The 12811-nt window shown below is 40.9% G+C and overlaps 1 protein-coding gene across 3 annotated transcripts in view; it reads left to right on the plus strand.

The window, feature by feature from the left end:
* Window positions 1–12811, plus strand: part of ABCC4 (ATP binding cassette subfamily C member 4) — a 2616332-nt gene that overhangs the window by 763883 nt on the left and 1839638 nt on the right. For all 3 annotated transcript variants that reach the window (XM_044072995.1, XM_044072997.1, XM_044072996.1), the window contains one exon: window positions 8644–8769. In XM_044072995.1, coding sequence (XP_043928930.1) covers window positions 8644–8769 — 126 coding nt within the window. The remainder of the gene's footprint in view (window positions 1–8643; window positions 8770–12811) is intronic.

Consider the following 12811-nt stretch of genomic DNA (forward strand, 5'->3'; position numbering starts at 1 on the left):
ACCAAGGCCATAGATGAAGGGAAGGTAGTCCACACAGCCTATCTGGACCTCGCAAAGGCATTTGACACAATACCCCACTCGGGCATCATAGATAAGCTATCCAGCCTAAATATAAACCCCTATGTCACAAGATGGGTCGCAAACTGGCTCAAAGACAGTACCCACAGAGTCAGAGTTGCTGGAGCCATGTCAGACTCGAAACCGGTCACAAGTGGCATCCCACAAGGTTCTGTCCTGGGACCTCTCTTGTTCCGTATTTACTTTTCTGAGGTACAGGCCAACGTGGGAGGACTATGGCTCACCAAGTTTGCAGATGACTGCAAACTGGGCGCCATAATCGACTCTCCAGCTGACACAAACATCCTTCAAAAAGGTCTTGCAGAGATGGATAACTGGTGCCAGAGCCATGGTCTAAAGCTAAATGCCAAAAAAGTGTATAGTCATGCCCTTTGGCAAAAGCAATGTGCCCACAAATTACCACATAGGTGGTAACCCATTAAGTACAGAGAAAGTAATTAGGGATCTGGGGACCCAAGTTGATAGCAATCTCTCCTTTGACAACCACATTGCCAAAGTGGTTAGAAAGACCTTCTACATAGCCCACCTCATCATGAAAGGATTCACATCTCGATCAAGAGAGGTAATCGTGCCCCTTTATTCATGCCTCATCAGACCCATCATAGAATACAATGCCCCCTTTGGGATGTACCTTACCCGACACTTGCAGCAATTAGAAAGACCCCAAAAGTACCTCACCAGGAGGATCAAGGGACTCAAACAGATGCCATATGCTGCTCGGTTAAAAAAACTCCAGCTCTACTCAGTTGCATACCGCCTACTTCGAGGTGATCTATGCCTGACATATAAAGCTATGTCCAACCCAGAATTAATGGACATGCTCCACCTCAGTAAATCTAAATCCATTAGAGCCACGCGCTCGAGGGACTTGAACCTCAGCACAGAAATAAATAGAACATGCTGGAGGGACAGATTCATAACCCAGAGGCTCTCTTCGCTCTGGAATAGAATTCCAGTTCATGTTAGGCAGAGCACCTCACTGGCTCTCTTCAAGAAGAATCTTGATGAGTGGATGGGGGATCGTAGGTTTGTCCCAGGGATTACTTCCGTGTCACTATTAGACAGAGGCACAGTAAACTAAACTTTAAAAAGGGCACAGTATACTCAAATCAAGGGGTGGCGTAAGCCAAACACAATCGGGCTAGGCTTATAAATGCCCCAGGGCAGATAGCCTAGTATGAACTTATGAACCTATGAGTGCATTTTGAGATTTAGACTTCTAGCATTAAGTAGCATTACCCTCAGATTTTGCTTGCTTGTACCTGTTACAGTGGTGAATTTGTCATTTGAAACTTTCCTAAAAAAGGCACTATAGGGGTGGCAAGAGCCTTAGCCAGTATCTGGAATCCCAAGGGCGACAGGTTCAGGCCATCTCTGGCAAAGCATCGTGATTTGTCGATCATGTCATCCCAGGCAGACAGATACTGGATCCCCTTAGAATGACACCAGAAGCTTAGCCAATTGTTGAAGTCAATCATTTTGTCCTTGTACTGTGGTATCATTCTGGGTGATGGCAGGATGCTACTCAGGGCTAGGGTCATACCTGCCTGGTCTACAAGATCAGAAAGCTCCTCCATGTCTCTTCATGTAGTCCAGGGAGGTACATCTCAGGTCATTCACACCAACATGGACAGTGACAAAGTCATATTTGTACTTGCTGTGGAGTGACCTGAGTGCATGCATTATGCGGCGGATCCTGGCACCTGACAGGCAGCTGACAGTAACTTTCTCCTTGTTTAGTCTGTCGAGTGGAACATCAGTGTGCCTGACACTCACCTATGACTAGAGTGTTGGGTACATTGTTATGCCTTATGGGCTGTGGTTGAGTGGCACACTGAGTTTGTGGGCTATGTGTCATTTGGGTTGTGGAGGTTGCTTGCGTTTCTGCTTAGGAGGTCCCTGTTGCTTGGGTAGATTTTTTTTGAGAGCCTCCGTGAATGTAGGTGTGTGTTTTGTGTTTCTATGTGTGTGTTTTGTTGGTGTAGGTTTTGAGGGACTATGTGATGAGTGTGGTGTGGTGCAAGTGTTAATTCATTAATTTCTCCTTAGGAATTATCATGGCTGTGCACTCTGTCCCATAGGTTGAATCCATATGGAGCAGATGACATCAGATACGAAAGTTAAGTGCTCACTATAATGATAGATCAATGTTGTCTGTCTGTGTCTGGTTCAACCTCCCTGCTCTCCTGTCTCCAACCTTATTGTTGATTTGATGAGTCTTCCCTCTGTGATGACCAGACAGTGGAGAATCTTTATTTAACTCTTCTAGAGTCTTACATTTCTCCTGGGTGTTTTTTCCTTGCATTTTTTGGGAGATGTGTGGATCAGTTGGATAGGTTATATCGTCATCTTTTGATTTATGGAGCAAACTCAAAGTAGGGAGTTGACGGAGCAACAGAGAGTTTATGGATAAAGGGAGTTGAGACAAAATGGGCTAAAGGCTTTTGAATTGTCTAGTGCTGGATCAAAGTTGGATGCAAAGTCCCACATGTTGAACCAGAGGTAGACGGACAACATGAATCTGTCATTATGCTGACTACATAACTTTTGATCTGATGTTGTTAATCTTCATTCATTCATTCCTTACCGATTCCATCATTGGAACCAAAGTGGCCATTATAACAAGCTTGCACCAGCCAAAAAACTCTCAAGCTAAGCTTTTACCCATAGTGCCCCTCGCTGCATTACCTCAGATCTTGTTTGCCTTGTACTGAATCAAGACGTGTCAGGCCAGCTCTCAGGTAAGTTATTTAAACATTTTCAAAATTTGTCTCTTGTTAAACCTTCTTTCTTGTTTTTTTTCATATATCTAGTTAGCCTATTGTTAATCGCATACTTTTTGCTATCTGTGTGAGTGTCCCTCTCTTTATTTCCTTCTTTTTTTACCAAGTTTGGTACTCTTTGTACCATCATCGCTAGTACAGGCCTTCCCTTACCTCTGAGGTAATTCCCAATACCATTGTTGGTATTCTCCTTTCCCCTCTACTGTAATATAAATATATGTATATGATGTCCTTTCTTCTTCCTTGTTGTTGAGAGTGTGCTTTTCTCACAAGGTACCCACTCTGCAGAGTCCTCCTCAGATGTCCTCACTGAGGAGGTACTACACAAGAGATCATGCAAGAGGAAGCACGTGGATTTCCCTGAAGAATCCCTCACCAAAGATACAGACTATAATGAAGGGGAAAGGGTCCCCATGGTCGCCCCCTGAGGAAGTCTCCTTTGGAGACATATTGGAGATCCTGAAGCCGCGGGGGGACTGGAAGTCCAGCACCTCTTCCTCGGAGGAATCTGTATTCTTGCTGGCTTTCTGTGTCTGGCCTTCTACTTCCCGTGTGACCCCACCTGCAGATGATCTGGTTCAGCTTATAGTGCAGCATGCCTGGAAGAGTCCTGATACCATTGAACCTATCCCACAGAGACCAGGCAAAATTCTTTCTCCTCCAGAAGACTGTCCACACTGGTTCAAGGGCCTGCCAGTAGATGCTATGGCTGCAACAGCAGCCACTAAGAAGGAGCTTGACGAGGAGAGCTCTACTGTCCATCCCCCTAACAAGGAGTCTCAGACTATAGACAGACTAGGGAAGCGGGTATACTCTTCATCAACCTTTGCCATTCGGTCCCTGAACTATCTGGCATACTTTACTCAGCTTTAGAGAGACCTAATCTTAGAACTCTCAGAAACCCTTGCAGGAGCAGTTTCTGATGGGGTACGTGACAAAATTGCCTAACAGCTTGCCACCCCGGAATCTATCTCTAACTCCTCCATGCAATTAATTTCTCATTCTACTGAAAGGGTGGCTAGAGCAGCGGATGCAGGTGTTGTCATGAAACATCACACCTGGATGCGCTTATGTGATTTTGTGGATCCCTTTAAGTCTTCCTTCCTGAATGCCCCCATAGAGGCCTCTTCTCTTTTTGGCCCTAAGGTAAAAGACACTTTAGCCAGGTGTGAGAAAGATGGTAAGACCTTGTCTGCTGTAGGGGTACATTTTTCCACCCCCCCCTCCCAACAACCCTATTTTGTGAATCAGAGGAGTGGAAAGATGTGGTACAAGAAATCCCAGGGTCCTTTCCAGAACACATGTGTTGAGTTTTCCCCCCTAGGGCTGAGCGGGGAACTCAACTGGAAGACGCCTCTGCAGAGGCAAAGGGGGTCAACATAATTAGAGATCCAGAGATTTCTTCTCTGGACAACCCTATCAGTGCTCCTGAAGAGCAGCCCGAGTGCTTACCTCTGGAAGCAGTCGGGGGACGATTTTCTGTGCACCACCTTGATTGGCAAAACAATAACCACAGATCTTTGGGTGCAGACAATAATTGCCAGAGGTTACCACATCCCTTTTAACCTTTACCCATAACCATTAAGGCATATTCCTGATGTTCGACCCAGTCAAAGTGAAGTAGCAACTCAAGAAATCCAAAAACTGTCTCAAAAAAGGGCCGCCCAAACAGTCCCACCAGACCACATATGATCCGGGTTCTACTTGAGGTTCTTTTTAGTGCCAAAAATGACAGGGGACTGGAGGCCAATTCTGGACCTCAGTATCCTAAACAAATTTGTCAAACGAATGAAATTCCAGATGGTCACAGTTCAGTCTAGACTTCTTTATCTGGAGAAAGACAATTGGATGTGCTCAATAGATCTTCAGGATGCGTATTACCACGTAAAAATGGACAACTGCTCCAGTAGATTCCTTCACATGTCTGGGAGCCAGTCACTAGCAATTCTGAGCAGTGCCCTTTGGTCTTTCTACATCCCTCAGATGTTCACCAGCTGCATGGCAATGGTAACAGCTCACTTGAGACGGCAAGGATTCCGGGTGTTGCCATAATTAGACACTCATTACACTCTACAACTAATGGAACTCTTAGGAATAACAGTAAATAAAGACAAATGCAATTTGACTCCTTCTCAGAGACTGGAGTTCATAGGAGCAAATTTCGAAACTCAGTCTTGCCTAGTCTCCCTCCCACTCCACAGGCTGGAAAGACTCAGATCTCAACTCCAAGTGATACTTTGTCAGGACAAAGCTCTAGCTTGAGCAGTCCTTCAGGTTCTAGGGTCAATGGCAGCATTGATGACAATAGTTCCACTGGCAAGACTACACATGATCCTACTACACTGTCTTTTACTAATGCAGTGGTCCCCTCTGACTCATCCAATGTCCTTTCAAATCAAGATAATGAATCAGTGCAAACAAGATTTAATTTGGTGGATGAAGCAAGAAGAGCACCTATTTAGTCACCTTTTCTCCCTCTCAGCCTAAAGCCATAATGATCATGGATGCCTCCCTGATGGGGTGAGGTGGGACATTTCCAGGGAAGGACAGTCCAAGGCACTTGGTCGCCCTTGGAGGCCAATCTGCATAACAATGTTCTAGAACTGAGGGCAGTGCTTCTAGCATTGCAAGCTTTTCAACCTGTTCTCCCTTCAAGAACGATTGCCATCCAGTCCGACAACATGTCAGTAGTCTGGTACATCAACAAACAAAGGGGGAACCAAGTCCTATCCGTTCTGTCTGGAGGCCGTGAGAATATGGCAATGGACGATAGCTTCCAACCACTTTCTGATAGCAATGCACATTCCTGGGGATTCCATCGTAATTGCAGACAAATTGAGCAGATGCATTCTCCTGCCTCATGAGTGGCCCCTCAATCCTGTCATACCGGCGGAGATTTTCAGTTGCTGTGACCTGTTTGCATCCCCTGCAAATCACAAATGCAGCAGCTACATTGCCCTAATTCCTCCACAGGGGGGGTCCCCGAGGGATGCTCTTGTGCATGATTGGCCCACGGGACTACTTTATGCCTACTCTCCCCTTCCTCTGATCCCACAATTTTTAAAGAAGGCTCTTTGGTTAAAAAGCAGAGTAATCCACATTGCACACTACTGGCCCTGACATATTTGATTTCCCTTTCTTTGGTCTCATCTTGTACATCAGCCATGGACTCTGTCGGAATTGCTGTTGCACCCACAGGGGTTGATAACATCTGAACATATCGAACCTAAAGCTGACAGCTTGGTTCCTCCACTTCTAGTAATTGCCAGGCAAAGCAATCTATCCTCTCCTGTCCGCCACATTCTTCTGGCTTCCCATAAACCATCCACCAGGAAACTTTAACTAAGCAATTGGAAAAGATTCATAATTTGGTCTCGTGAAAAGGGAGTAAACCCTTTTTCAGCCCCACTTTCTATTGTGCTAGATTACTTATCTAACTTCCTTCATTCAGGAGCTGCAGCTTCAACTGTTTGAGTACACTTGGCGGCAATCTCCAGTTTCCATAATGGTTTCAAAGACTTCCTTGATTTCACACCACCTTCGTAAAACTTTTTTGAAAGGAGTTATACACACTAGGCCCCTGTTCAAACAACAGATCGAGCTCTGGAGTCTGACATTAGTTCTACAGTCCTTGGCTCATCCCCCCTTTGAATCTGCCATCAGTTGTAATCTGATATTCTTATCTTGGTGGCCATTACCTCAGCAAGACGAATTTCTAAGTTGCAAGCTTTGTGCATAACACTTCCTTCCATAAAGACAGAGCATCACTCCAGCCTAACCCCTCCTTTTTACCCAAATTATTTCAAACTTGACTATTAATCAAACCATAAATCTACCAGCTTTGTTTCCAAATGTTTTTAACAAAGGAGAATGTTCACTACATTTGCTTGATAGACATTTGTGTTTTTATCTTGACAGAACTAAGTCATTACGAAAATTTGACCAGTTTATTTGTATCATTCTCAGGACCAGGATTGGGGAGATCTGTTTCCAAAGCTACTTTGTCTAAATTGTTGAGAGACTGCATTTGCTTCATTTATCAACCTTACAAAACTCCCCTACCATCTAAAGTCAAAGCGCATTCAACCAGATCAATCGCAACATCTGTTGCTTTCCATGCAAGAGCATCTATGGATTACGTTTGTGTGGCAGCAACATGGTCTACCCCTCATACCTTTATCACTCATTACAAATTGGATATGGTCTCCAGGGGGAGAACTTCCTTTGGTTCAGTGGTACTCAGGAATATTCTTGCATAGGACCTTCCAGGAAACAAAGCAGCTAGGGATTCTGTCCCATCAGTAAGGAATGAATGAAGATTAACAACATCAGCTAAAGAAGTTATATTCTTACCATAACGTTCCATCTGTGTTGGTGATCTTCATTCATTCATTCATTACAACCCACCTGCCATTCCCCTCCGAAAGACTCCTGGAGGTTTGGATAGGTTCTTGGCCTATGATAGGAAAGTTGTTCAGATAAAGCCTCCGCCTTCTTTCTTCCTTACGAGCAAACTCGATCTGAGGTAATAGAGAGAGGGGCACTAGGTAAAAGCTTAGCTCAAGAGTTATTTGGCTGGCGTGAGCTTGTTATAAAGGCCATCAGTAATGAATGAATGAAGATCAACAACACACATGGAACGTTATGGTAAGAACATAATTTCTTTTTTTTTTGTGATACATTATGGTAAAGAAGTCTGTCTGCCCAATGGACAGTTATGTTGTAAAAAAGACGAAATTATGTCACAAGAAAGAGAGAAAAGATTTCATGTGGGGAGATGGTGGTATATTATATCATAAAATGTCCATGCAACATTCCATTGTATGTGATTTTGCAAGCATAAGACATTTTGCTTTCAAAATGTGGAATGCAAAATAGTTTTTACAAGGCTGGGTCTATCTTTGTCCAAGGAAGCATTTCTACAGATTTTTTTACTGTTTCAGAGAATCTAATATTTAATTACGCATTCATTTTTTTCCTGTTGTATTCTGATTACTTTAGTTTAGACCATGAGATAAATGCCAATTGCGCACCCTTTTGGAGAATGAACATTTTTCAACAGGATGTTAATGTACAATTAAATTGTAGTAAAAAAATAGCAAGTCTGCCACTTCACAACAGCGTATTAAGCAATGGACCACATTCTGCAGGACAGAAACATGTTTTTCTTATTGAAGCAATGCCTAGAAATATTTCAATAGACATCAAGAAGTATGCCATCACATGCCTTATTTTTGTGCAACTCAACCCCAGTATGAACTAAGAAGATGAATTTTTTACAACAGGAATGAAGTTCACAATTTCTTGTCCTATGCTGGTACAATCAAATAGAATTAATATATTCATTTGTTGTTAATGAAACTAGAGAACACTGACACAGTAAATGTTTGTGAACATTTCTGCCGTTCTTACCTAACACCTTGATAGTACAGGTGACCACTTTTCAAAGTCTGTCATTTTGTCCTTCCTATTTATTTAGCAGATAATGTAGTAATCAAAACGCTGCCTGAATTCTCTCGCATCTGGAGAGCAAGCATGTTTCGTTCAGTAGCAGACTACTTGTTTTGTTTCTGTTCAGAATTAAGTTGTGGATTAAAAATGTATTTAATGTGTGTGCACTGTTTTAGTGTGATAAGGTCTGAACTTTATCATACAGAGAAAATGGTGGGGGTTGACCAGTGCTCTGAATAGAATATAACAATTAACTATTGGAATTTAGTTTTTTTTTTTTCCTTTTTTCCCAGAATGTTAATGTTTAAATCATCATGATTTTACCTTTTAGGAGCAAGACTGCAACATTTACAGACTCTCGGATAAGAACCATGAATGAGGTTATATCTGGAATTAGAATAATAAAGATGTATGCATGGGAAAAGTCCTTCGCACAACTTGTTAGTGACATCCGAAGGTAATACAGCTAATTTGTGCTAATGTCCAAGGATTTCACAACATTTCTAAGATAGCTATAATTTGTGGAAAATGGACTTTTGTTAGTTGATGGGAAATATAAAACGCTGTTGGCTGAGTATAAAAATTAAAATTTGTAAAAATCATGAAGATAGAATGACAGTGTTATATACTGATATATAGCATTTCTGTATAGTAAGCATGCATGTGTACATACATGTCCATATTCATTCTGTTCTCATCCAGTGTGTTTAAATGTAATGCCTCTGAATGTATTAACACAGCAGAGTGAGGCAGTTCATGTTCTGTTTTATAGCTTTTGTGTCTTAGCTACAGTAATTAGCAGTTGTACACTAGTATCACAACTATACATTTGATCTGCATGCTTACTGTCAAAATTAAGGCTTTATTAAAGTTAATGAAAAGAGCTGGTGATTCATAAGTCATTCTTTTATTTCCAAATCTCCTTCAAGTTCCGAAGCTCAGGATCAAAGCAGAACCTTGTAACCTGCATTGATGTCCATAGAGAGAGAATTAAACCATTTAAAAGTAAGGCTTTGTAGAGTGCAGCCAAATGACTTCACATGATTCTTGAGTGCCTAAAAAAGGATTATGTAAAAAAGCAAAAGTTAGTCATATACTGTGAAAAATACATATTGTTAAAAATTGTAAATGTTAGTATTCAGCAAACACTCCTCATTTTATTACTGTCATAATCAAAACATTCATAGTCTTTCCTTTTCAGTGTTATAGTGCAGAAGAGTCCATGTTGATACATTTCTGCAAATTTTCATAAATACTAACATGCCATGATATACTTGCTGACACCAGTTTTGCCTTCTTTTTCCTAGGCACAAGCATTAACACAACCAGTGAGCATGGCGATTTATTTTAAAATTAAGACTGTAATCTCCACAGCAGTTTTGTTTTCTTCAGATGAGTATATTACTGCTCCTTAGAAGTCTTAACATAAAAATATAGTGGAGCATTTTCAACAACATTTTACTTTTCCTTAAGTCTGTACCCTCAATTGGTTAATGATATTTAGGATGCCCAGTCCCTTGGCATCTGGGAAACCGGGAAAGAGTGCATCAGATACTGTAGATCACTGTATTGTAACAAATGGTTTAGGTACAGGGTGGAGTGCAGCAACTATATTTGTGTCTTTTGAAAGACAGTGCAGTGTGCATTGATGTTAATATCATTGGAACAAGTTTGTTTGCTTTTAATATGGAAATTAATTTATATTAATATGAACAGGCAACACTTGTCCAAATTCTCAAGGCAGTAGGTCCAACTATTCTTCATTATTCTTATAAAGTGTATTATGCTAAATGTATGCTTATCCAGCATAAGTGGACTAGAAAACACAAGCATGCATTACATATAATACTCCCATCTGCTTTATTGTTGCATGTATTTTATCAGGAACCCATCTGTTGTCTTAACTATGTCTATTTAATGCCTTTTCCAGTTGGTAGTGTTGCATTGTATATGGGACAGTAGTGTTGTATAGTATTACAAACTAGATGATATATTCCTAGTGATGGTTATTGCAGATTTTGAAGTAATTTGTTTGTCTGAAATGGATTAAAACAAGCAGGCTTTTCTTTTTTGTGGCACTTGTTGATATAAGAAGAAACTGAGTTTGGTGGAGATAAAGATTCTAACTTGTCTGGTTCTCTTGAAATTATTTCCCTTGAGCAGAACATATTTTCTACAGAAAAAGAAAAATAAATACTCCTTTTAATCTCATTGCCCTGTATTCTTTTAGCCAAGTTTTAGTGAGAGCTAAAATATCTGGGAGTGAATAAAGTTTTTTCCTTTGTACCAGAAAAAAAACGAACATGAATCCTATGTATGAAAATATTATCTTTGCACTATTTATTTTCTTCTGGGATAGTTCAGCTGCTCTTATTCAGAATCAACACGTACACTAAAGTAGAAAAAAAGCAGACTTTACAGGTCACGTGGTATAAGCAGAATGGAATCCATAGACGAACACATGATTTTTTTCCCTTTACAGGAAGCCCTGAAAATCCTGAGCTGATGTAATGCAGGTGTGAGGAAATAATTAAGACAGCAAGGAGCTCGGAGAGTTATCAGGCAAATCAGTTTAATGGGAAAGGTACAGGAGTGTATCTGTCTTAAGAAGTGGAAAGCGATTTGAGTTCTTCACAATCATACTGCTCAGCATCCATACACAGAACTTAGAATGAAGTTTCACTTTTGTAAATAGTAAAATCATAAGTGGTATGACGCTGAAGAATAATCCACTCTGAATGCACTCCTTTCCTGTAACCCTTAGCCTCAAGTCTGAGCAGATCGCTGTCTCTACTCCTGCTCTATTGACCCTGACCAAACCAGCCCTAGCTAATATACTACACAGGCTGCATAAGAATTGTCATTGTCCAGGAATTGACACTCAAGCCAGACACCCATCCTTGAAAGGGCAAAGTGTGTGCAGTCAAAGTCGATATATCTGTGTAATCAAGTAAAGTTAACCTAAGCTAAGACTTACAGCTTGTAGAATCAGACTATAGAGACAGCTGAGTATCCATGTACACTCACCTGAAGTAGGTAGCTGCGTTGGTGCATGCTCTGTACTAGAAGACGTGGCTCCATAGAATCCCCAACAACACCTATACAACTGGTATATACTACAGCCATAATAATGGGCACTCAATTTAACAGGGTTTTGTGTAGTCCAAAATAACAGTCAGTACATAGCGTGTTACTCCCCTCCTGACCTCAACAGGACAAACTATTTGCTTCGCTTTCATTTTCAGACTACTCCTTCCTCCGTTTCTTCCTTTACTACAGTATCTTGCAGCTAACTCTGTAAATACTTAACCACACATGTACATCTCTGATTAATCTTCCTGGGCTTGTGTATTGCTCCCTGTAATTTTCATTTTCCCCCTTTCAGCTTCTGTTTTACACTGTTCAGTTCAGTTCATACAGTTAACTATCTCTGGAAACTTTCTTACCTTATAACATAGCCAAATTTACTGATGTTTTTTGTCAGTACTGTTACATTACGAATTCAGTGGTTGGACCCTGCGCCCCTCCCCTACCCTACCTGCAGTTCCCACCTACTCCTATTACTCTACCTTTAAAATTTCCCAAGTCTACCCCTACACATCTCCTAACCTATCTCAGCATCAACAATCGGAACATAACCCTATTGCAGTTGCTCTATGGCTAGCATATCTGACACATTTACTTAGTGCTGTTACCCAGCATGTAATTTAGAAGTTATACTGATGTAACTATAACTGCTTTTACTGTGTAACATTTTACAGTGCAAAGTAATATCTAGCAAAATCTAAAACTTGCATGTCATTTAAAATTACTCTGACTTGCATCTTAATAGTATCTCCTCATCATATTAGCACTCTACCAACTAACATACCTCACAAATAAATACAATTAATATTCCTAAAAATGCACACTCACTATGCCAACTCTTACAAGTCTGTCAATCACCACAGCACCCATACTGTACCAGCAAACCTCCTTAGGCTTTTTTCAGTTACAGGTATTTTAAATCTAAGTATATTGCAGTACGAAATCCAATAAAACTAAAGCACAAATGCATTTGGCTGCATGCATTTTTTCATAAACTTGCCAGCCAAAAAAGCACTAGAGAAGGTCACCCAAATGCTGGCCTCACACAAGAGCAAAAAAACTTACACTAATGCTGGCCTCAACAACAGCAAAAACAAAAAAAAACCCTCACACTAACAGCACTGTATTAAATGTGTCATTCTCTTTTGCTCTCCCATTACCCATTTCCAGCCTTCTTTTCCTAAATATCAATCTTAGAAGCATATACAGTAAAATCCAGGACATACATGCTTGTAGTGCCACATATTCTCCAGACATAGCTACAGAAGCATGGCTGAAAAAAAGACGTAAATAACAATGAAATTACCCCACCTGGTTTCAAAATAATTAAGCTTGACAAGACAGATATGTGGACAGGTAGAATTGCCATCTTCTACAAGAATTCACTAAACTTAACCACATATGCACAGGAA

This window comes from Protopterus annectens, chromosome 5.part1 (genome assembly GCF_019279795.1).
Source record: "Protopterus annectens isolate FY-2018-M chromosome 5.part1, PAN1.0, whole genome shotgun sequence".
Classification (NCBI taxonomy): Eukaryota; Metazoa; Chordata; order Ceratodontiformes; family Protopteridae; genus Protopterus; species Protopterus annectens.